This window comes from Apis florea, unplaced genomic scaffold, assembly GCF_048593485.1.
Source record: "Apis florea isolate Af1SG1 unplaced genomic scaffold, ASM4859348v1 contig_3203_pilon, whole genome shotgun sequence".
In the NCBI taxonomy this organism is placed as follows: domain Eukaryota; kingdom Metazoa; phylum Arthropoda; class Insecta; order Hymenoptera; family Apidae; genus Apis; species Apis florea.
Genome location: NW_028256723.1, coordinates 756016 through 783662, shown reverse-complemented (window position 1 = coordinate 783662; position 27647 = coordinate 756016). Strand labels below are relative to the sequence as shown.

General features: G+C 22.6%; 2 protein-coding genes and 1 long non-coding RNA gene across 7 annotated transcripts; 1 reads left to right on the top strand and 2 right to left on the bottom strand.

Annotated features, from left to right (window-relative positions):
- Nucleotides 1–1891: 1891 nt before the first annotated feature.
- Cat (catalase) lies at nt 1892–15372 on the bottom strand. The gene is made up of 10 exons (XM_086910815.1): nt 15120–15372; nt 12476–12513; nt 12045–12402; nt 6018–6189; nt 5264–5405; nt 4171–4321; nt 3756–3935; nt 3358–3549; nt 2944–3180; nt 1892–2587 (listed from the first exon to the last, which is right to left on the bottom strand). Exons 3-10 carry the CDS (start codon nt 12354–12356, stop codon nt 2183–2185), a joined length of 1791 nt encoding a protein of 596 aa, XP_086766941.1. The 5' UTR covers nt 12357–12402; nt 12476–12513; nt 15120–15372; the 3' UTR covers nt 1892–2182.
- LOC147657120 (uncharacterized) lies at nt 3857–6008 on the top strand. Its single transcript, XR_015292779.1, has 2 exons — nt 3857–3966; nt 5172–6008. It is a non-coding gene; the product is annotated as an uncharacterized LOC147657120 (long non-coding RNA).
- Nucleotides 15373–15944: 572 nt separating the features above from the next.
- Nucleotides 15945–27522, bottom strand: syd (JNK-interacting protein syd). Of its 5 annotated transcripts, XR_015292765.1 has the most exons (20): nt 27249–27522; nt 26245–26562; nt 26022–26142; nt 24447–24857; nt 24182–24376; nt 24062–24097; nt 23209–23226; nt 23068–23125; nt 22934–22990; nt 22474–22809; nt 22213–22392; nt 20639–20840; nt 19597–20471; nt 19294–19513; nt 18925–19210; nt 18596–18793; nt 18413–18502; nt 18165–18225; nt 17507–17597; nt 16610–16700 (listed from the first exon to the last, which is right to left on the bottom strand). XR_015292765.1 is itself a non-coding variant. In XM_086910811.1 (19 exons), exons 2-19 carry the CDS (start codon nt 26551–26553, stop codon nt 16673–16675), a joined length of 3711 nt encoding a protein of 1236 aa, XP_086766937.1. In that variant the 5' UTR covers nt 26554–26562; nt 27249–27522; the 3' UTR covers nt 15945–16672. The 5 variants fall into 5 exon arrangements, 4 of the variants coding, with proteins under 4 accessions (XP_086766937.1, XP_086766935.1, XP_086766936.1 ...); XM_086910811.1 differs by lacking the exon at nt 18165–18225 and having other exon boundaries at nt 15945–16700; XM_086910809.1 differs by lacking the exons at nt 16610–16700; nt 18165–18225 and having other exon boundaries at nt 17259–17597.
- Nucleotides 27523–27647: the final 125 nt, after the last annotated feature.

The window sequence follows — 27647 nt, the reverse complement described above, 5'->3', positions numbered from 1 at the left end:
GTGTAAAATAGAACAAAACAGTCATATTACAAACAAAGAAATGCGCAATTAGAACAGTCATCACAAAAAAAAAAGAAATATTAGTATTGATTTTATAAAATGTACCTTTATTAATCAAAATTAATAAAAATTTTTTAATAAAACATTTTCCATTTTACTTTTATTAAAATAATAAGTAAATTTTATATCATTGTTTTTAATATTTTTAATTTTATATATATCAATATTTTAATATATTAAATATCTATGCAAATTAAAATGCTTAATATTAAAGAATATTTTAATCCCAACACATATAACTATTTGATATATAATACAAATAATTAATTAAACGAATATAAAATTAGTAAATATATACTATCTTTAACTCTGGATTTTCCCGTTTCCAATCACTATTATCTTTATGTTTGATGTTTCGAAAACACCAATTTTATATTAAATTTTCATAACATAAAAATATATTTGTAATGTTTTAATTATGTAATCTAATATATTATATATGAATATTTAAATAAAACTTTTAAAAATTTTTGTTCATTGCAAATGTTAATATTATAATTTACAATATATATTAAAATAGTTTTAATAAAATAAAATATATAAACTGTATACTGTATTTTAAAATAAATTTAATTTAATTTATAAAAGTAAATGTTTTCCTCATATTTCTAAATTTTTTATTTTTATTTTACTTTTTTTTTTATAATTGAATATATTTTTTGAAGATAGCAACATAATGCTTTTTTATGAAGATAAAAAGATTCTATTATATTTGCAGATATTAGATTTTTAATAATGATATACTCATAAATACTCATATTTTTATTAACAATTTCAAAACTAAATTCCAAACCAGAAATATATAATTAATTAAAATAATTAAAATACTATATACTCTAAGTATTTATGTCAAATAACATTTTAATTAATTTAATTTAATATTATATTATTAATTTGCATTACATCAATACATAAAAATATACATAAAAAATAAAAATAATTTCCGAAAATATTTTTATTTTTTTAAATATTATTTTATTGAGAATTATACGTATAAATATTCATACGTATCATCATTTAATTATATATAATGTCTTTATATTAAAAAATGTTTCTGCTTAAAAAAAATGTTTTATATTGGTTTTCTTTCGCTTGATTTTCGTAAAAATAAACTTAAATATATTTCATATCTCTTCAAACAAAAGACAAATGATTGCTTGTTTTTTCAAACAAAAGATAAATGATTACTTGTTTTTTCAAACAAAAGACAAATGACTATGCAGAAAAATAATGAATTTTTCTCACCGACAACTTACTATATATATTTATACTATATGCAATATATTTATATTTTCTATTTATCAATATTTGATTTGACAGTATTTGCTTATTTTTTGTTTTATATATGATTAATATATTTAATTATTATTATTTGATATATTAAGTTATATTTGATAAAATTTAAGTTTTTATATACGTTGTTGTTTAAACATCATAAAAGTACAAAAAGTAATATAGTAAGATAATAGTAAATAAAATTATGAAAAGAATCTATTAGACTTCCGATAGATAGAATTTAAAAATAATTAAATTCTTATTGTTAGATATTGAATTATATAATTTTTTTAATATATACTGATTACTCAAAGCATACTCATATTAATATTATATATAAAATTATATAATATTATATAATATATAATATAATATAAATAATATAATATATAATATATTATATAATATTATATATAAAATTTTTGATCATAATAATAAAATTTGATTTTTATATAATACATTAAATAAACGCACATAATTCAATTGTGTTATTAGTAACAAGTAGTAAGATCAATTAAGATTTTCAACTTCAAAATCTAATATAGATAATTTAATATTTTTTATAATTATTAGAAATTTTTCTTTATTCATTATATATAATTCATTATATATAATTTTTCTTTACTCATCTTCACACATTTACATAATTAATTAGATCTGTTAATAATTATATAATAAAGAAAAAAAAATATCAGATATCATAAAATATGTTTAGCTTCAGAAGATGACGTAAATAGATAATTAAAATAATAATGTGCTTCATTATGGAAAATATTAACAATTATATAGTGTATATCTAATCTAAATTAATAATTATAATATAAAATAAAAAGTAATCTTTATTTTTTCACAATCTAGAGGTCTTGCCATAAGGATTAATTAATACACCATTATCACGAAGACCTTCCGTAAGTCTTCTGCCAAGATCAGTATCTACTTCCGTAAAATTCTTTACGGCTCTTTCAATGATGAATGTCGATGCATTGCTAAGATTTTGTACTAAATTGTTCACTAATCTGCTTTTCTCTTTATCGTCAAGAACATTTCTCCAGAATAAAGTAACTTGTCCATAATTGTCTTCGTTTGGATCTACATCATAACGACCTACGTCGCCACTCACAAAGCACTTCGGAGGAGCTACAGCTGGACATTCTCTAGGCCCACCAAAACTATTAGGAAAATAGTTTGGTGCACCATTTTGATTATTTATAGTCGCTTGGCCATCACGTTGATAGTTTATTACAGAAATTTCCTGAAAAAAAAAAAATTTTTTTTTCATTTCTTTTTTTATTTTATTAGTTTTTTTCATTGTTAGAAATAATATAGTTAACTATATTATATATAATTATATAATAGTTAATATAGTTAACTAAAACGTTAATCTATTATAAGTACATATATTGTAATTAAAAATTTACTGATGTTTTATTATTTTGTATTGTTTTCAAATAAAAAAAAAAGTGGGAATTTACATTATAATTATATTATAAAATTATGCATTTTTTTTTTAAAATGGATATCAATATATTTCATATCACTCATTAATATATATTATTATTTTATACAAGTAGATGTTATATTTTTCATTAATAAAAGTAGAAAAATTACCTTGAATGGACAATTCACTGGTAATTGCAGATTGTTTGGGCCAAGACGATGTCTATGAGCATCACCGTAAGCGAACATTCGACCTTGTAACATTTTGTCAGGACTTGCTCCAATACCAGGTACCATATGAGCCGGATCGAAGGCTATTTGCTCTATGTCAGCGAAGTAATTTTCAGGATTTCGGTTCAGTACTAACTTACCGACAGGGATGAGTGGATATTCATCATGAGGCCATACCTATTCAATTTAAAACATTTTTTTAATTATCGCATATTTATTTCAAGATTTATATATATTTTAAATCACTAATTTTTTAACAATTAAAACAATTTGATGATATTAAATTTAATTACGTTATATAAATTCTAAAATAAAACCTAATTTTAATTTCATATCAAATATTTAATCCATTACCTTGGTTAAATCGAAAGGATTCCATTTAAAAGATTTTGCTTGTGTTGGAGTCATCACTTGAATATAGAATGTCCAAGTTGGATATTCATTCTTGGCGATTGCATCGTAAAGATCTTGAATCGCATAATCGGGAGTACTAGCACTCAATTCAGTCGCTTTGTCTACTGGTAAATTTTTAATTCCTTGATCGGTCTATAAAAAATAATTTCATATATAATAGAATATCTAATAAAATTATACTTCTCAAAATATGTAAACGTTAATATTTTTTATTTTTTTATTATTATTAACAAATAAAATGAAATAATTTTTTTATATTTAAAAATAACATTACACTGGATTAGAATCATTAAGAATAGATTTCTTAATAAGATATAATAAAATATAAAGAAATGCACCTTATAATGGAATTTACAATAAACTGTTTCATCTTTGGCATTCACCAATGAGAACGTATGAGAACCGTAACCATTCATATGACGATAACCATCGGGAATTCCTCTATCCGAAAATAAAAACATGACTTGGTGAGTTGATTCAGGTCTTAAAGAGAGAAAATCCCAAAACATGTCGGCATCCTACAAAACAATTTCATTAATAGAAATCAAAGTAAGTAAATTTTTATTTTTACAATTAATTTTTAAATATCCAAAATTTTGAACTTAAAAAAATTTAGTAAGTATCCAAATTAGACCATTATTATTTTTCATAGATTTTTAAAAATAAAAACATGAAATAGTCAAATACTTTTATGATTAACTATATAATTATAAAACTTTGAGATTCTTAAGTACAATGTTATTGATAACAAACCTTCAGATGTGTAACAGGGTTTCTTTTCTGAGTATGTATGAAACTGGGAAAATATATGGGATCTTTAATGAAGAATATTGGTGTATTGTTACCGACCAAGTCCCAAACACCCTCCTCGGTGTAAAATTTAACTGCGAAACCACGAGGATCTCTGAAAAATAAAATAAAGAATTATTAAGAAATGAATGATTCTATTAGAATGAGTTTTTCGAGAAAATTGATTTATTCTTTTAATTATGTATGAAATAGTGAATTGAATTAATTGAAATGAAATTAGAAAAATAACAAATAGCGCAAAATCATGTAATTGATATAAATTTTATAATTTTATAGTATTGAAAGAAAAAATTTTTCTATGGCGATCAATTACTACTACTAATTGATCAATTAATTGCAAAGCCAATGTTCAAGTTTCTCGTGCAATTTCGTATAATACTAAGTGATAATTTTTATGCAAACAAAACAATTTCTAGCCTTGTTTCCATTATTATCACAATTGCAATAAATTATGCTATGAAGCTCGAGTTTTTCTCTTGAAAGTAATTATTAGTAAATAATAGTAAATAATAGATTAGTATTGCCTTATTTTTAAATATAATTCTATTAATTTATCTACTAATTCTACTAATCTATCTATAAGAATTAATTCAACAACAAATACAAATTTCTAAAAGAAAATTACACATAATAAAATAAAAATAGTTTTAATATTTAATTTTATATAATTATAAGATAAAATAAATATATTTAGATTATAAATAATTTCATACATATAATATAAAATCAATAAAAATAACAAAAAAAATATTGTTCAATATTCAAATGTATTGAAATCTAAATTTTTTGGAGAAACTAAATAATATAATTTTTTTAATAATAATGATATTAAATTGTATTTCGATTAAATCATTCTATTTCTAAAAATTTGTTTCTGTAAATGAAATAATGAGTATACTATATATATTTTCATCTCTGCTGTTATTGCTTTATATAAATTTCAGAGAAGAAAGTAAACATTTTACATCGCGTGACGATGCATTTTAGAGAATCAATAATATCCTATAAAAAAAGGAAAATTTATGTTTGCAATTACCTGACAGTATCTGCAGAACCACTTTCACCACCTACAGTGGAAAACCTTACGGCAATGGGAGTTCGTTTTCCAATTGAGGAAAAAATTTTTGCCTTAGAGTATTTCGTAATGTCATGGGTAACTTCGAAATAACCAAATGCACCTGAAATGAAAAAACATTAGAATTTCGAATGGAATAATTTTAATAAAAATATGATCGATTATAGATTAAAATTCCTATTGTTTGTATTGGATAGACAATATTAGTAAATTTAATTAATCAGATATTTATTTAATTAAAATCCAAATATTCGAATATTTTCGAATATTCAAATATCTATTTAATTTAGATTTTAATTTATTAATATGTAAAATCTGATTAATATTATAAATAATTTATAGTAAATATAAAGCCTGATTAATGAAAATATATTAGTATATTTAATTCAATTTGATCTGTTTAATCTGAATTTAATCTGAATTCATTATATTAAAAAAACTTCTTATTTCAATAATTGTAATTATTGAATAAAATTCCAAATATTTTGATTAATCTGCCAATTATTGATAAATTTTGATTTAAGTCATCATTTTTTATTTTCGATATTTACTTTATTTTTTTGAAATGTATTAAATTTTATATCAAAGTATTATATTTTATCTTGAAATAAATTGAAAAATTGAAAAAAATTACGTATTATAAATGTTTATACATGTATAAATATATTTTATAAATATTTCACAATTTATTTAAAAATAAAATAAATCAATCTACCAGCTCCCTTAGCGTGGACTACACGTTCCGGAATCCTTTCCCTATTAAAATGCGATAGTTCATCTAAAAAGACAAAATCTTGAAGCAGTATAGGACCATTTGGCCCTACTGTCAAACTGGCTTTCTTCGCAACTGGTGTTCCACTTGCAGTAAGGAATATTGGACAATCAGGCTGAGAAAAAGAACATATACATACACTATTAGTTAAAAAAGAATTATTTTTATGTAATCTTCTTATATTCATATAAAAAATTGTTTAATTATTAAATAAAAAATTAAAATAATTATTAAAAGAAAAATAAATTATGAAAAAATATATATATATTTTTATTAATATCCATATTCTTCTAGCATTTAAGAATGCATTTATAAAAAATATTTTTCATAAAATATTTATTAGAATCTATAATATCCATATAACAAGGATAAAATTAAGCATATCTAAAAAACATAATTTTATAATTCATATTAAAATGGATTTTTTATCATTTTTTTCTGCGATATAACATCAATATTTAATTATTAAAATATGCCTTTTGTCATTAACTTTTTGCAGAAAATAGAAAATGGTTGTATGATGGCAATCAATAAAATATATATTCAACATTATTCACGTTTTAAATCAATACAAACCGTGTTGAAGTTATTGAAATAATATTTTTTATATAATTTATTTGATATTGTTTAAAAAATATAGTAATAAAAATAACTAAATAATTAAGTAGATAATAATAAATAATAATATAATAATAATAAATAATAAATAATAAATATTAAATAATAATTTAAAAAAAAATAGTTATCATTAATTCAATAAACGAATTTTTAGTAATAGTGTGATATAATTTGTCTACTATCATCGTATTATACAATTATATAATATATATAATATAAAAAATGCATATAATAATAATAATATAAACATATTCAAAATAAAATCAATTATAAATTAATTAAATTAATATATTTAATACATATTTTTTAAATTGTGGAAAAATTAGATTAAGTTTATATAAATATATAAATGATGTTTTATCAGTTATCTATATATCTATTCAATGATTGCATTTCATTTCACAACAACGGTTTAATCAATATTTACATTGGTTATGAAATATTTATACGTAGTTATACGTAAATGCAATTTCTTGCGCATCAATGAAATCGCAACGTAATTATTCGCATGCTAGGTCATGATCTTAGGTCAACCATTAAAAATCAAGTTATCATATGAATAAAGATCATGGATACACATGATATATTAATAATTAAAGTATGAAATGTAATAGTTAAAAACGAAATGTTAATTTTATAGAACGTTATAGAATTTTATAGAATTTTATAGATAAATTCTATAAAATATTCATAAAATAAATTTTCAGAAGAATTTTAATGTTATTTCTAATATTATTGTTAATTTTTTATATTTTAATTTTCTACATTCTCATAAAATATGATAAAAAATGTACTGAATGGTAAAAAAAGTTACTATATATTGATTATAATTAAATCACTAATTTATTTTCTTTTTTGATTCATAATGCTATCAGATATATTATTTCACAAAAGAATTCCAACTTATTATTATTTTATTTTATCGTATCATTGATATAAATACAATGTAGATTATACTGTAATATATAAGTATAATATATAACTTTCGAATTAGAAATGTTTGATGTTGATACATTTCAATTTATAATGATGTAATCGGTAACTTTTCTTATGTCTAGAAAATGAATTGCGCAATATAATCAGAATCGTTCCATATTACAAATCCCATGAGAATTTATTTCGTGACTCGTTTCATTACCATTCTTCTCAAATTTTGTTTCCATTGTGCTATGAATCATCGTAATTTCACGAATGATGACTTTTCAAAAAGAAAAAATATTATAAATATCTTGAATATTTTGTGATTATTTCTATATATATATCTTATCTCTATATATTTAAAAATTTTTACTATTAATCAATAATCAATATATCTTATAATTATCTTTTAATTGAGTATCATTCTTATTATGTCTAAAAGTTTTATGTTTTATTTAATTTTTTCTTCGAGCTAAAGTGTAATCAATAAAAAATAATTAAAACTTCATTGTATCATTTTCATAATAATATAAAACTATAAGATTATATTTAATGATAAAATACAATTTTGCTTATGTAAATTTATATATATAAATAATTATTTTAATACTATTTAATCAATAACATTTTTATACAGTAAAATGCAAATCTAATCAAAGGATCAAGATCAAATCACATTAATATTTGTCATTATTTTAATAATAATAACATAACATAATATAATATAATGTAATACTAATATAATAATAATAATAATAACAATAATATATATATGAATATTTTTGTAAGAAATATGTAAAATATTTATTATACATACAACGATTTTTTTATCGTGAAAAATATAATCAAATTATTTAAATATTGCTTGAATTTTGTTTATTACACTTATTACACTATTTTCAAAATCTTTATTCATATTATTTAATAGATACATATATATATATATCACTGTTTTTACTTATGAAAAACATTCTCAAGGTCATTGATGATAGTTATATTTTACAATTCATTACATGCAATTTTTTGCAATTCACTACACAAATTAACTTATGCACATATTTTAGATTTTTACCATTATTTTACATATTTTACATTTTTAGTGAAGGATGCACGTGATGTATAAAAATGTATACAATTTATTCAAAATGAAGTACTCATTATGGTATTTAATGAATAAAATAAATCTTTCTAAGTTTCCATTTGTAATTTTTTTATATTCGCCAACAGAGAATTCATATTTTAAAGAAGTATATGAAAATTCTGATTGGGCTTGATTTTTTACATAAAATACTTGGATTAATTTTGTCTAATGAAATGCTCTTTACTTTTGTTTTTTTTTCGTTTCTCTTTCTCTAATTTTATTATATCGTTTTATAAAAATATGAGTTCATAAAAAATGAATCAATAAATCAATCTAAAAAAATGAATTAATTATTCCGTTAATTTCTATCAAAAACAGGAAGTTTCATTTGATATGTATCTTTTCTGGAAAATACTCTACCACATATTTTCAACTCATTTTAAGTAGAAAGGATAAATACGTTGATGGACATTGAAAATGACGTAATCATTGATCGCGGAATTTTCCTGCAAGCATCGAGACAATAACACGAAGCCATTAAAAATGATATTATCATAAAGATATTTTCAAACAATATAAATTGTATCATATTTTCTTTTTGTAGATAGTCTATTATCAAACTAAAATTATTAATTTGGTAAATTATTTTGATTTATAACATATATTTTCAATAATAATGAACTATTATTATCAAATCAAAAGTTATTATGCTATAGATTGTTATGTTAATTATTAAAAAATTTTTATTTTTAAAAAAATTATATTTATGATATTTGAGTATAGGAACTTCAAAAAAAATTTTTAAATTTATAATAAAATTTCTATATCTAGGAAAATAATTCAATTTCATAATTTTCTAAAACGAAAAATATCGAAGAGTACATTATACAATTTTCTTGGTATCTTGGTAAAATTAATAAAATTTTCTATCCAAAATCATTCTTTTGATTCATACTTAAGATAATTCACATTCTATTGCCAATATTTATTTATCAATATCATAGAAACAAAAAAAAGGATAGTGGTAATTAGCTAGTTCATATTATAAGATACATATAAATAATATAATATAATAACGTAATATTCGCAATCAAGGATGAAATATGATATAATAATCTAGTGAATTATATTTATGTTGTCATCAATTCAAATAGATGACAGAGACAAATTGTACAATTGCGTGAAATTCTGGATAAATAGGTGAATCGATCTTTTCAAAGAATTATTATACAGATAAGTATAATATATTTGCAATTATTTGTAATAAAAAAAATTTTTATTTTATAATCAGATTCTTTTCATTTAAAATCAAAACAGAATTAAAATTTTTTTGCGAAAAATTTAATTTTTCCGTTATAGACATACATAATAATTAGAAAAGTAATAAATTTTATTTTTAGAAAATAAATTATTATTTTAAAGAATATTTATGTTTGATCGAAAAAAATGTATATTAATATAATTTAAATGACATATAGATTTAAAATAAAATAAAAGAAAACTAATCTATTCAAATTTGGATACCAATCTAAAATAATATCAATTTACATGATAACCAAGACATAAAATTAAGAAATAAAATTTAAAGACTTTATTCATTATAAATATACAACTTTTTATTTTTTCAAGCGAAATTTCATAAAAAAAATTTATTTTATTATTACAATGCATAATTATCTTATCTATCAAAAATCAATAATTTCAATATTTAATGAGTTATTCAAAGTTTTTTAAAAAAAAATGTAATTCTAAATTTCAGATTTTTAAAATTTTTTTCATTTAATGTAAAGTAATAAAGTAAAAACATTGATAGTTTTTAAGATTTATTATTATTAAGATTTTATTTTGAATATCTAATGATTTATTAAAAATTGTCTTCCTATTATTCCAAACGAAAAAAATTGTGTCGATGAAAAAGTAAATTATATATATTAAATTAATTAACACAATAATCAATTCTATTTTCTGTCTAATTTAAATTCTAAAAACACATGAAATATTCATATTCAATATCACAATATTATATAACATGACAAAATTCACATATAAAAAGATTGAAATCTCAATTTCATTTGCAAGATACTGAGTATCATTCTCTATTTCAATAACACAGCTTAATAATTAACAATATTAACAATATAATTAACAAGCCAGTATGGATATTTCAAGAAAAATCCATTATTATGTATTATATATATATATATATATATATATATATATATATATATATATATATAATCGACCATGAAATATATAAAAATAAATACGTTTTAACTGATATTCGTATGGACAATATGCAACAAAATGCGAGTTGCGCGCGCATTATATTCTCATAGACAATTTTCATGAACAGTGAATAATATTAAAGCAGCCTTTACAATAATAATAAATTCGTTCTTTTCTTATTTTAGCAAAATTTAAATGTAAATGAAAAAATATTTGAATAAAATAAGTATTATGAATTGATAAATGCAAAAGCATTAAATTAATTTTCATATCATATGGAATAAAAAATTTTTTTTAAAATAGATAAATATTACTATTCTTATTCAAAATCTTATAGAAACGTAACATTATCTTAATTTCTTTAGATGGAGAACAACATTCGATTGTTAAAAATTTATAGGAATTAGTATATATATATCTCTTATTATTATTTTTTAAAATCTTATTAAAATCTTTGACTTTGACAAAAATTTAATGAAAAATCATTAATTCAGGTTAGGAATCAAATAATTTCATGAATTTTATAAATTGTTTTTTGTGAATATTTCATTCACATTTTAATTTAGAAAAAATTAATTATAATATGAATTAGAAATAATATGATGAATAAAAAATCATTTATCATTATGTAAATCATCTTTGTTAGTGCGAATTTCTACACAAATAGTGTTAACATAATGAATTATATTTTTATAACATTTGATCAAATGAAAAATAATTTTTTTCTCCTTGATATTTAAATTTTTTTAATTTTAATCTTTTTATTCGTAGATATTTATAAATCAAAAATATTTATACTATTTACAATTTTTATTAATTTACAATTATTAATAATTTGATATTGTATATATATATACAATTTTTGACAAAATATAATACATAATGATCATTCGTTAATATATTCTAAACGCGCACAAATATAAAGGAGTGGAATTATTTCAAAGTCTTGTGACATATATTTCAAATTTTTAAGTATATTATTTTCATTTTTTTTTAATTAAAAAGAAAAATCTTCAAAATTTAAAAATTGATCATATGATAATCAATTTTTATAAGAATATAATAAATAAGTAATTTTTATAAAACCAAATTTTTTATTTAACTTTTATAGAAAAATTTATATTTACCTTTAAATTTTTCTTGTAGTCGATTAACTGGTCAGCAGCGGGATTTCGTTTTATTTCAGTCATTGTATTGTCTTCAATTTTGTTCTTGCAACAATATCCTCGTAATGATAATCGACGAAGAGCCAGCGTGTTCTGCACACTTCTTCGTGTGCGTTCCAAATAACTGATCAATCTCAATAATAACGAACTTTTATCATCTGAGTCGAGCGATGTATGGTAAAAGTGTGCAATAGCAGCGGTATTACGTATCAACACTCGGTCCAATGAAAACGGTCGAATGATCGGAATAAAGCCTGAACTTGTCTTCGTCATTCTTCGGCACGATTCGTAATAGTCGTGCACCGGTGAGTTCGACGTCCTGTGTAATGAGTGTACTTAGTTGTATTTTATTTTTCGGTACTTTTACAACTGGTATTTAGAAACTTACTTACCTTGAAAAACACCTTGAAAGTTTCTAGAAATGGATCATCTGAAACAAAGTGTTTTTGTTAATGTTTGTAAATACTATTATTGTACTCGATTAGTTGTTTGTTGTCAATTACGATTCACCGATTAAAATTGTATACCAAGAGTTAAGTGATCTTTTGTTGAATCATTTTTACTTGTTTAGAAATAATATGGTATTATTATTATTTAATTATAATTTTTTTCAAAATTATATAAATTAACATTTTTATGTAGCAATTTACAATATAATAAAATATAAAATATTGCTAAAATTTAATAAGTATTTTATGAATATATTTTTTTTAATTTATACATCTTTTTCCATTTTTTAAAAATTTCTTCGATAATTATAAATAAAATAAATAAAAATTAATTTTTTTATTAAAAATGTAAAATATTTAAACTTTAATTTCAATTGCAAATTTCATTATTAATTAAACATAATTTATATAATTTTTTAAATATTTTACTTAATATTAATCTATTTCATTGTGATTTACTAATCAAAGAAATAGAATTTTATACAATATATTTTGATCTGAAATTTGCTTAAATATAGAAAATTATTTGATGCTATGAAAAATATTCGAAAAATATTACGATTTAATTCGATAATTATCAACTTCAGAATGCTTAAATATAATTAAATATTTCAGTTTTATTTAAGAAACGATGTTTTTTATTATAATATATGTATATTATTCTGATTTTTAACAATACATAATATATTAAAAATTTTTTTTTACATTTTTTACATATGTTTTATCATTAAATATTTATAATTTATAATTAAGAGCTGTTTATTTTAATTTTTTTTTACAAAAAAGAGAAAATTTAGAATTTTTATAATAAAAATAATTTTTTGTTATTAAGAGAAATTCAGATAAAACTATGAGTCAATAGAAGATTATAAAATCATAATGATTTTAGTTCTTTATTTCTATGATGAAATATATTAACTAGAAATTCTCGACAAAGAAATCAAGGGTTTTACAATTTCTGCAACGAAGTTACTTAAAGTTTCATGAAAAACTAACAAAGAATCTTACATAAGAGAAGAGAAAATATAAATATACAAGAAAAAAAGAAAAACTATTTAATGAGTTGATTGTTGTAATAAAACGTTAAGACATATTTCCATTTCTACGCTCTTTGAACAGAACGATTTCTATCGTTTTTTATTTACAAAATTTCCTTATCTTTCAAATTATTATTAAGTATGATCAAATAATAAAATTGTACTAATAACTGTAATTCATTGAAAAATTTGTACAAAACGATTTCCAATCATTATCGAAATATCAAAAATGTATATTCATGTTCTTATTCTATTTTTGTTGTTCATTCAGAAATTTTTTTTTATCTGAACGAGATCAATGAATTAAAAGTTATTTATAATATATAAATTGAATTCACGCTAAATGAATCAAAATCACATGATTGCGTATACATAAGATAATTCTTTAATTGGATTTTTATTTAAATGAATTTGACTTAAATATTTTTCAATGAATTAATGAATCAGATAAAGAAATGGAAGAAATTTTTTTTTAATATAAAAAAATATTTTGCCTAAAAAAATCTAATATTTTTATTTTCAAATGCGAAATACGATAATTACTTTGGACAAAATAATTAGTATAATTTCATAAAAATCAAGACGACGAATCACAAATTTTTTTTGTAAAAATCTATAAAAAATAAAAAAAAGATTTTTTTATTGATACAAACATATATAATAATAAACTTTTTAATAATGAATGTGCATTATAAACTTTATGAAAATATTTTTTATTTTTACTATATTTGCATTGTATACATTTTATGTATTATTGTATTTATATCAAAATATTGTTAAATATTTTTTTTTTAATTTAATCTTATTAACATATTTTATTAATTTATGAATTGGTATTCATTGATCAATAATATATTTATAATCAATCACTATTATTAATGATTATATCGATCTAATAGATCATTTAAATCATAGTAATAATTAATGAGATAATAAAATATTAAATATTTTATTATTAATATACTACAAAAATACTACTAAAATATATCATAACTTATCTATATATAACTATTTTATCTATGTATTTATTTCTAAGTTACATAATAATTATATTATAAAATTATTAAAAAGAAATTAAAAATACAATAATATTTGTAATTAAATACAACAATTTAAACATTTGAAACAAAAATTAAAAAAAATTGTGATTAATTATTCAAAATAATTATCGTATTGTTATGTATTAATTATTCTCATTATTATTCAATATCATTAAATATATGACATAAAAATTTTTTTTGTAATCACTTAAAAAATTCTAATCAATCAAAAAATTTATCGATAATCGAAGTTGAAAAACAAAGTACTGATAATAAATACAAAATATATGTATTTTAAATCAATATAACGTAAGCATATTTCAATAAAATTTAAATTAAACATCATTACATACGAATGCAATATTTATATATATTTATTATAACACGTTATATTTTAATAGAATAGGTAAATATTTTTTTTTTACATACCTTGATTTATAAATATAAACTGCATTTTATAATTTTAATTAACAATAATATAATTATTTAATTGCTAATTGCTTTACTAACCTATTTTGTTCAAACATCAGAAATTAACAAATGTTTACAGAAATTAGGTATTTATTAATACATTTTATATATATTAAATATTAGCTCACTGGTAAATATTCAAAATGCAAATTAATTTCTTAAAAATCAAATTTATATATTTTACAAAAACTAATAAATTAATAGAAACTGACTTTTGTAAAAAAAAGAAAAAAAGAAAAAAAAGTGATGTCTAAATACTACATAAATATTCTCGATTTCACACAAATTCAACAGGTACATATAGAAAAAGGCGCGTAAATACACATAATTGAAATCGAATTGAAACTCGAAATATTATAATCGAATTTTAATTTACTATATCTATATTATCTATATCTATATTAATATAGATATATTGGAGTACGATTAAGTTATTAAAACAAAACTAGCAATTGAATTCTTGAATTCTGAATATGATATGAATAAATATTGTTAAAAAAAAATTCCCACTTTTGAATAATCTAATTTATAATATATATACAATAAATTATAATAATTTACCTCAATTTTTATGAAAAACTAAAAATTATTTTTACAAAAAATATATATTTTAAATTTTTTTTTTTGTCAAATAAATTAAATACCCAAAATCAGAAATAATAATATTTACATATATATATAATAGGTAAAAGTGATTTTAATTGTGAATTTTTTTATTTCAAATAAAATTCATGTTTTAACAAAAATTCAAAAATTATTTATAAAAACTGTAATACAAAAAATTCTATATATAATTCAATTTCAAAACAAATATTGCATATTGGAAACATCTTATATTCATGCTAATAGAAGTAAATCAGGTCATGTTTTGCAACTTTCTTTATTAACGCTATTGCAGCTTCATCAGAGCCAGGTACAGTTCCGAGCTCGACACTGAAAGCGAGCTCACACACAAAAAATGCGCAGCTCTTATATATCGTACACATTCTTAATTTCAATTTGTCCATCATTTATAACACAGGAATTTATAAAAATTCTTGTAAATTCAATATCATGGCGACTTTTTTTTAAATTTCAATGTATGTGATTATACTATATTTCAGGTCGCTACATATATTGCTAAAACGCACAACTTTTAAACCATCTCTTGCTAAAAATCGTACAAAGAATACAAATAAGTTTTTTATCTTTGGTACTTGTATAAGAAGGGAGTTGATGATAAATTAAAATTGCAGCGACCAATGAGAGATTAAACATGATTTCATATGTGTGTATCTATGTATATGTATATCCAGAATCATATCTATTTTGTTTATCGTAAAAAACTTAAATTAAAACACTATACAAATATCTCGCAATAGTTTATGTACATAATTATATAAATTCATTGCAATACTCTTCAAAAATCTTATAATTTTGAAAAAAATTGGGCGTGATCAAACACTATAATATTGGAGAAGAGTTGATAGCAAAACATAAAAAATATATTACATTTCACATATACATATATTTTTATGCAAATCAAATTATTTAAGTTTGGAAAATAATATATTTTCTAACGGAAACAATTTACAATAGATTATTTTTAAATACTATCCGGGTCGGTTGCACCTCTCATCCCTGCAAATGAACATTGTACAATCTTTGTTATCTGACTTCCATAATATAATAATCTTGATTTTATTGCAGCTAGATAGCAAATGTCACGGCAGCTTTGAAACTCATTATCCCGTATTTTCTATTAATTTATCACATTAATTGGCGGAAATATAATATTATAATTCCAATGTTCTTTGACATTGGAGTTCAAGACGTTTTAAAAGTTTCTACATACGTGCTTCGCAATAATATACAAAAAGAATATAATGTATAATTGTCAAGAAAAAAAATTTCATTAAAAATTACGTTATTGATATATGAAATCAAATCAATATTTCGGTAAAAAATGTTTTTAGAATTAAAAATTAAAAATTATAAAGTGTTGCGTTAAGAGATCTAAATATGTCTTTCAATTTAAAAAAAATTCCCTAATAAATATTTCTTATATGGAATAAATTAATTTTAATATTTAACAAGAAAGAAAAAAACTTTCTGTTTAAGATTTATCCATAATGAAATATTGAAGATGATCCTTATTTTTAAAAGTCGCACAAAATATCTTTTTCTTTCGCTGTTACATTATTTGTACGATTATTTGTATATTTCGCTACAATTACAATTACGTAATTATAATTAAATAGATGCAGAAATTGCTTAATCAAAAGATAAATTTGATTTATCAACTTCATAATAATATATCACGTAAACCATTTAAACGCCTCGATTTACACGTAAAAGTTCAAACTGAATTATACACCGGGATCAATATATTTCTAGAATTTCTAGGCTAGCCATTCATTGGCACTGATAAAGGACATTGCACTTGCCACACAATTAGATGACTTTGTTCTCCGTGTTCTTCAGCATTAGCGGACACAGCATTATTAGAACGTTCTATTTCTGTATCTTCTCCATCACCTGAAAAAATAATAATTCATAATGAATGAATAATAAACAAAAATTTATAATAAAAATAGATAAGAAGTATAGTTATTAGCCATTCTTTATACAATACGATGCATGTCAGCTGGAAATGCCCGACCCCCAGAGAATGAAAAAAAGCAAAACACTTGTACAATATATACAACTGCTTTAGAAACGGATATAGTGCAGATAGTTTTTTTTTGTATTAATGAAAATTATTATAAAAATAATTTGTGCTATACAGAAGCAAATGATTTTAGATTATTTATATTTTTTGATATAAAATAAAAAATATAATGACAATAAATCTGTAAACAAACATTTATACATTTTATATCTTAATATTTTCACAAAGAAAAATCATTTTAATGTCAGGTTAGATATATCTAACTACTTGCGAACTTGTTAGTTTGGAATTTCATTACATCGTGCACAAAACATAATTTTAGTAGTTAGTACAGGTTTCGTTGATAAAATAATTTATCCACTTAATTGTACAAACAATTGCGTAAATCGAATAAAGACCCATTTACAGATTTTCATTTTTCTCTGGGGGCATACCTGACCAACTGCCATACAATCAAATGAGTCGCCACATCACTTTCGTCTTCCGCTTCATCCGCTGCAAGTGTTATAATTGTATAAAACAAGATTTTGAGAGTATTAATAAGATAATAAGAGTCAAATTGAATAACATATTTTATATTATTTACATTTTAATTATAATAGTTATGATACTTAATAATTTGTTCATATAATTGTCTATAATATATATTATGAATAATAAATTTATTAATATGATTGCTTACCAACTCTAAAATCTATATAGCCTTCTCCACCTGAAAGAACAAGCATAGCAGGTTGAGAACCATCTGATACTGCACTTTGGCCACCATGACCTGCAATATTAATTTAAAAAAATTTATAAATTTTAATTTTATATTTTTTATATAATTTAAGAAATTAATCAAATACAATATAAATAAACATACCAGGCACTGCAACAAACATTTTAACCGCGTCTCTATGCCCATGAAAACTAAGTTGCGCATGAGCCATACTACAATAAGGTATAAAACTGCCAGGCGTAACGCCACGATCTGAGGCAAAAATTCTGACACCAACACCTGGTACATCATTTTTAGCATTTCCTGCTTGAACTCTGGATACTGCCATTGAACCACCAGCACCTATTTTACATAATTTTAGTAGTTATTCATAAATATTTATTGATAAATATATATTTATTATTAAAAATTTCAATCATAATTAATTTTTAATTATTTAATCAATTAATAAATTTAATTAAACTTTAACTTACTTTCAGATAAAGGAACGGAAATTATTACTCCATTTCCTGTACCAATCCATAGCCTGTTTGAGGAAATGAGTAATGCAGTAATTCTTACAAATGAAAAACCAAGTTTTCCAGTTCCAAGCATTTTGCTAACATAAGGTTCAATATCAACATCCTGGAGATGCTGATAAGTATGAGCATGATAGAGTCTTAATGTTGAATCTAATCTAATGCTGACCCACACTCCTTCACCCAACCAAGCTAATTGTCTTACTTGCGATTCTCGTCGTGGATGAGCATCCACAGTGCACTAAAAGTTTAATTTATAAAAATTTGTTTATATATTATTAAATTTTGTAATATTGAAATCTTAAAAAGATAAAATTTATGTACCTCAACAGTCATTGATATTGGATCTATTACATGAATCTTATTTCTATATCCGCACCATACAGTTTTGCCACTAACAGCAGTCATGCACCTAATTGAATGTTGTGGACTACCCAAAGTAATCACATGATATTGAGATAAATCCCATTGGCCATCTGCACCTCTTCGAAATAATACAACAGTTCCATCAGCAAGAGCAACAAGAACTCGTCCTTGAACATGTCTAAAAAAAAATACATATATCAAATATCTTTTATATATTAAATAGGATATTGATTATTTTAAGTAGTAGTAAAAATTACATACACAATAGCTAATGCAGCATCCTTCAATTCAACGGAATGCAAACAAACTGACCACTTAGCAACAGCTGAATGAACAAATACCGCACCATTTTGAGCTCCAAGCCACATTGTTGGTTGTATTGAAGACATTTTTTCTATAGGTGTATCTTCTTCAATTTTACTTTGTTTTTCTTCACTTGTATCATCTTTTTCATCCAATTGTGAGCTTGGTGTTTCTAAATTAATTTTTACAAAATGTACTTTGCCTAAATTTGTGGTTTCACTATCTACACTTTCCAAACTTTGTGATTCAATAGGAATAATTTGATTAGTATCATCTGATTTTTTAACATTTTCACTGTTTTGTTCTTCTGAGGAATCTGATTCTTTTGTATTTTTTTCCAATGATGATTGAATTTCTTGTTCGTTTTTTTGGATATTCTGTTCGGAATTTGAAGTTGTATTTATTTCATTATCATTCTCATTTATTCCATTGGCAGTTCGAATTAAATCTTCATTCATAGCTTGAGCATAATCACTCTCTTTGGCTCCAGGTACACTTGCAATGCAAAGTAAATGTCCTTGACAAACGCTAAAGACTTCCAAAATATCAGCTGGGTTATTAGCATCTATCACAGTAACTTTTGACATCTTTTGAGTAGATGTACAAATCCATACTAATGAGCTAAGATGTTGCTCTAATTGTTCTGCCTCAACTCTTTGATTTTCATTCTCTTGAAGTTCCTTATCTAAATGTTCGATAGCATCTTCTGCTTCAGTTTTTGTGTTCGTACTTATTTCTTGAGCTTCAGCAGCATAAAACACACTTCCTCCAACCATACAACCACCATCTCGAGTTTTACCACCACTTAAGTTTACACCAGCACCACACCATATCTAAATAATGAAAAAAAAAAAAAAAAAAAAAAAAGAAGAAAGAAAAAATTATAATAGTAATTGTATAAATGCAAATAATATATTACTATTTTAATTATATAAAAAATATATAATTAATATATATAATTAATATGTAATTAATTTATATAAATGAAAAATAAATATACCTTCATGCCAGGCTCAGATTCCTGTAAAGGTCTGCAATAAACTGGTACAGGAACAGGTTGTCTAACTGGAGCACTTGGTTTTCCAGGTAAACTCCAGCCATAAGCGTGTAATCGTCCATCTTCTTTTCTAACATGAGCGCGAACTTGACGATACTGTTCTCTTCGCTCATTTGCACGTCTCGCTACGAGTTTCTCAGAAGATCTGTAAAAATGTATTAAGACTAAGTTAATTATTAAATTATTTTTAAAAAAAAATATGATCAAGACAGAATTTATAAAGAAGTTATAAAGTTAAGTAAATTTACTGAATGTTGTTGTTTGTTCAACCATATATTCCTACGAAGACTCTCTTGATCACAGAACATTTTCTTGAATTCAAACGTAGTTTTATCCGATAGTACTTTTAATCCGATCATCTTGTATAACAATGTTCAGGTTCGTTATTACTTGCACAATAAGATTTATATATATCCACGTTTAGAAGCGAAAAGTTAGACATAGAGCAGAACAGATTTACCTGCTGGCCAAAAAGCACCCCACCGAAAACCAGAATAACCAGGTATCTCTTGACAACGCCATGAAGGAGAGGCAAGGACGAAACCCGAACGAAAAATCAAAGCGCAGAGCAAGAGTGAAATAAAAGCCAAGTTTATAACATAGTCAAAATTTCATTTATTTATTGATCAATGATGATCATATATATTATTTTTCTTTTAAAAATGTACAAACTTTTATTTACAAAACTATTGCTTTTTAAGCATGATTTTGCAATGATAACAGACAATTTATTATAAGATTACTATTCTCATTACTATTCTCAAATAAATCCCCACTATGAGTGGTAGATTGATTAATATAATAAATATATATAAGAAATATTCCGTTTTAATACAAATAATCATAATTTGATTTATATATGACAAATAGATATATTAATAAGAATAAGATTGTCAAAAGAGAAAAGTTTTATCTATGTGCAATGGACCATAATCTTATTTCAGTACTTTATTGTAAGCGCATATGATATTGCGCATAAAATATACATCCATAATTTTTTTTTTTCTTTAAAAAATGGCAGATATAGAAAAATTGTAACGACAATTTGTTATAAACCATCACATTTAAAAATTGCTCAGGCAAATTATTTAGAAATGACTCACATTTCTTAAGAACGATCAAGAGTAATTGAGACTCGCGACAAAAGATTACGGATCCCAACTGACCAAAGAGGACTCTAATCTGGAAAGATGATGTCGATTCAAAAAATATTACTCAAAAGTCAACATAATAAAATTCTATCCCATCAAGAGAAAAAATCTCTTATCATCTTGCAATAGCTTTGATAAAAATGTTAAGATAAACTTTATACATAAAGTTTGTGTATTGACTGAGAGTATCTCTTTATAAAAATTTTCGTTGTAGAAACGATCACAGTATGTTAAAACTGTAATTGAAGAAAGCGTGATAATAAAGAAATAAATCTCTATATAAAAGATAGAGAAAAATTTGGCAGATTTTAGTGTCAGATTCTGATAATATCTAAGTGCGTGTATAGAATTTGATTGATTTCTCACATGGTGTCTCCTTGGTCGAAAAACTCATGGCGACCTTTCAACGTACGTCTACGCATGGTGTCCAGAGGTGGTGCTGGAACAACTTGATTAGTTGGTGCACTATACCTCATGTGAGGTAATGTGTGTGGTCCGCGAACTAATGTTCCTCGATCAGCAGGGCCTGTGAAGAGACTACTAAAACTATAAACAAAATAAATTTGAAACCAAGAAATTATTATTGAATTCAATATTTCAATTTCTTGCTGTATAAGCGATACTAACAACTTCCACACGGATACTTTTCCACCTGATATACTAGAAGGATCAGTCTTTGTTGCTCGTATCATTTCCGTCCATCTAACTGCTTCTTGAAGTTCCATAAAGCGTTCTTTATATTGATTTCTTTCCATAAGAACTCTAGCCATCTCGACTCTAGTAAACCTCTTTCTTTGTGCTAATGATACATCTTCTTCATCATCACTTTTAGCTGCTTTTGCTGCTGCTTCAGCTTCTTCTTTAACTTTTTTCAATTCTTCTTCAAGAACAACAACCTTTTGCCGTAAACGTTCTCTAGCTTGTTGTAAAGCTCGAACTTCTTCGCGTAATATTTCTTGTTCACTAAAAAACATATTAATATTATATTTCAATACATAATATATACAATAAAATAATGCCTCATTTATAATATTTATAATATTATAATAACTATATATATTATTTCACTTTAAAAATATGATTTTACCTTGTGAGTTCATCTACTTTAACTATTAAATCGTCTTTAACAATGTTGAGCGCATTTCTGAAAAATAAATATATTATAATATAAAATCATAATAAATACTATATGCTATTATAAAATTTAAATAAAATACTCACTTTGTAGCTAATAATTCATTATTTTCCATAATAAGATTTTCAACTTCTTTTCCCATTCCTAATGAAATATAATTTCCCATAAGTAATTCATTAAAATATAAATAATTTATTTTAATTGTTAAAAATATATTATCATCTTACCAAAGAAATTGTCATTGACTGCACAGAAGTTATTTATATCATGCAATTATTTAGTCAAAATATGACCACAGCCAGCAGAAGTAAGAAGGCAAGCAATGAAATATAAAAATATATTAGTATACTTTTCCATATAATTCTAAAATAAAATTGTATATAAAAAAATAACAATAGCAATAGTCAATTTTAAAAATTATTATAAATATAAACATTATATTTATTGAATGTTCATGTTCTCCATATCAATTTATATTGATTTTTCTTCTATGGATTTTAGATTTCGATACATATAAAGATTTTACTACTTGATTGATTTATCACATATTAAATTTGCAAATTTAATTTTATTTTAATTAATAATTATAATCAAAAAAATTATATATTTTATATTAAAATTTAAAATGTCATAAAAAGATAGTATAAATAGTAATTAAAACATAGTGATTTCTTTTCAATATCCAAAATTAATTTTTTTTTATTATTATTTTTTCTTGTTATGATATTATTAATATTAATCAAATTTTATATATTATTTTAATCTTAATATTAACCCTTAGAGTTCTAATTTAAAAATTATCATACATAATATATGCCAACTTGATATTATTAAATTTAAAAAATCATGCAATTTTCTTGATTTTATTGAAATATTAATTTTATCAATATTAGTAAAAAAAATTAAACATGCTTGATTAAAACAAAAGGAATAGCTTATGCTATTTGATTTGTTAATAATTATGTTTATTATAATATAAATTTCCTTTTTTCTTTCTTTGCAAATAAAGAAAATGAAGAACTCAAAGGATTAATAAGCAAACAACAATATTTATATAAATATGTATTTTATAAAACATACCTGAAGAAGCATATTCCCCAGGATGAACCCAACTACCTAAAATGTTAAGAATAAAATGTTAGTTATAAAACTTTAAAATTATAAAATTATATCATAATAATTAAAATATTAAATAATTACCAGTAATATCTGCTCCTTCGTCCATTTCACCTAATGCATCAGCATCTTGAAAACTGAGTTCCTGATATAATGTGTTACCACTTCGTTGTTCTCTTTCTGTTCTACTTCTTCCACTTGGAGTAGTAGCTATTTTTTCTATAGTTGGTGATGTTGGTGTAACCAAAGGTGGAGGTATTTCAGTTTCTGGGCTTTCATCTATAAAATAAATTGAAAAATAAAAATATAAATATCAGATTTAAAAGATTTCTAGAAAAAAAAAACATACGTCTAGAAATTGCAGTTGTTTTATTTGCTTGTGCTGGTTTATCTGTTAATTGACTTTTATCAGATGTCTCAATAGCAGCTTCACTGCTACTATCTAACATTTCAGTCCTTAAATTAGCAACAGCATTTGATGGATTTTCTTGTTGAATATCTTCTGCATTTATACTAGCTTCCAAACTCTGAAAGCCATAACTTAATGGTCCTGAACTTCGTGACATGTGAGTTAAACCAAGAGATGGTAAACGAGATGGACCACGACCAGTAGTCGAATTTTCTAATCTTTCTGTACTTCCAACTAACATTTTTGTTCTTTCCATATAATCTACATGCGTTTTAAATAATTCCGTATATCTCTCATGCAAGCGAGTATATTCACGCTTCAATTCGGCTTCTTTTTCTTCAAGACGAACAACTAAACAAATAAAAAAAATATTGAATATTTATTGTAATAACCAAATAATTATAAGATATAATATATATTAACAGATTATTATACAGAAAATATTCTGGATTTTAATTCTCGAAATAAATTTAGATATAAATTTCCATTTTAAATGTATATATACTATTAATTTTCTAAATATTAAAAATGCAAAAAATTTTTTATTATAGGAGTATTATTTAATTTCATGAAAGAAATTTAAAATATTTGAATTTTGTATTAATTACTTATAATGTTTTAATATTAATAATTTTTCTTATAAATGAAAAATATGCACATTTATCAATTTATTATTTGAAAATGTAAATATTAATAATTATTTAAAAAGCGAAATTATCTTCGAATTCAATAATTTTGAATATGAATATTTTAAATAACTTTTTATATATGTAACTATCGCTTGTTTATTTCTCGAGATATTTATAAAAAATTGTTATTATTACATAAAATTATATATATATATATATATATATATATATATATATATATATATATATGTATTATGAATTTGCACAATACAAAAATAAAATATAAAACTTAAAATAAAATATAAGGCGAAATTGATAATGAATTTGAAATTGACAATGATAATGAAATTGTAATGATAAATATTATATGCAAATCTGATTATTATAATTATTGAAAAGTAAGACTAAAGCAATTATATATATAGAAAAAAATTGTTTTTAATATTGATTACTATAACATCCAAAAATTATTGATATCAAAGACATCTATTTTGGACAAATAATTATCTAAATATTCCATTAAATTTTTTTCATCAAATCAAACATAAAAAATTTTCTTGCGTTTTTAAATAATAATATATATAATAAACTTTCTTGCAATAATATAAAATTATAATGTATATAATATGCACATTTAAATTAGATATAATATAATGTATAGCATAAAAATAAATTATATATCATATGTTAAATATATAATAAATAATAATAAATAAAGCACTAAATAATAAAACAAATATTTAGAAATATGCATGCAAATATTTTAGATCCCAGATGCATATATAATTTTAAACAAATAAATAAACATAAAACAATAAACTTTCTACTCTACTGTAGAGGGATGTTCTATGAAGGGATGAACTGAGAGAGCCATTAGAATTTGTACCGTGATCATGTGAATTTTTTGTCTTCAGTTCCAGCATTCTTACAATTGATTCCAAACTATCAATTTTTGATAGAAGTTCTTTTCTTTCATCTTCTGCTACATCTTCAAGCTCTAATAATTTCTATTTAAAAAACCATAAAATTTATTTTTCATCAAAGATCATTATATATTATTTCATATGAAATATCAAAATTAAAAAATACTAAAAAACTTGAAATCATACTTGATCAGATGTTTTTCTTAATTGTTTTTCTCTTTCATATTGTGTAACAAGTTGTTCGTTATCTTCTCTTAATAATTCTAATTCAACTTCACGTTCTTGATTTTCAGTATAAGATATGTCTAGACATTCTAGAACATTGACTAGGAGGGGCATTAGGTCTTTCACTACATCTTCATCGTAACGAGCTATCATTTTTTCAAATTCTTGATAAATACTACCAGCCAAAGATTGTACTTTTTCTGACATGACCACATGACTATCCTCATGAGTTCCATATACTGTTTCTTGATCCATTTGTATCTGACTCATTTTTTATACCTAAAATATAAAAATTCCAAATAAATATTATTTTTTAATTTTTTTATTACAATTTAAGTTTTTCTTTTAAATTTTATTCATATTTTTTCTTTTTCATTAATATATAACATTATATCTTAAAGTAGTTTTTAGGCATTTTGCCAAATAAGCAGTTTATATTACAAGATAAGAATGACATGTCTAAGAAACAGCATTGCACAACTACATAAAAAAATAAATTTTTATTATTGCGCATTTGAACAAATATTATTTATATAAAAATGTTAATATAAAAATGTAGAAACGATCGTTACACTCAACTCTTAATTCTTAGTACTTCGATTTTACTTCGATAATAATTATGAACTCTGTTAAAAAAGATTCAAATAACAAAACGTGGTTAAAAAATATTAATTTCATAATTTTTATATGATTCAAAATTAATCATAATTTTATGATGCATTAATTGCCAAATACGGCTATAAAATTCTTGATAAATGTTTGTAAGAAATTCAAATGTCAAACGCATAATTGCACATAACCTTGCACTATACACAATTCAAAATCGGAATACACTTTAAAACGACATAATTAAATTAAATCATTGCAACTTCATATTAAAAAATTGATGAGCCCCATGGTACATTTACATTATCATTATTTTTAAGTATCAGAAGCTTTTCTAAAAACAAAGTGGAACGTCTTGCCTTGAAGTGGCCTGTTCCGTGTTGTGATTTGTGACGTTTCGCAACCACTGGATCTCCTGCTTCTCCTTTTTTCTCTCGTTGTTTTCTCACTCGATTGAACACTTGAACACTAAAACGTTGTACCTGATCATACGAAACGCACCAAGGCGGCGCGGACTAGAGAATACATTTTTCATGCATTACGTTGTAGTTTTTGACATTAGCCAATTTCATTAGTTTCTGTCAACTCTGTTGACGATCGTCTATACGCAGACATTCGCCATTTTTTTCACTCAATACCGACCAATACTATAGACGTATGGTTAGTTCCTGACGTGTTCACAAATAAACCTATGAAATCACAAGAGATGGAAACTTATTTTTCCGTTTCCATTATGCCCGTTAGATGGCTGTGTCTTC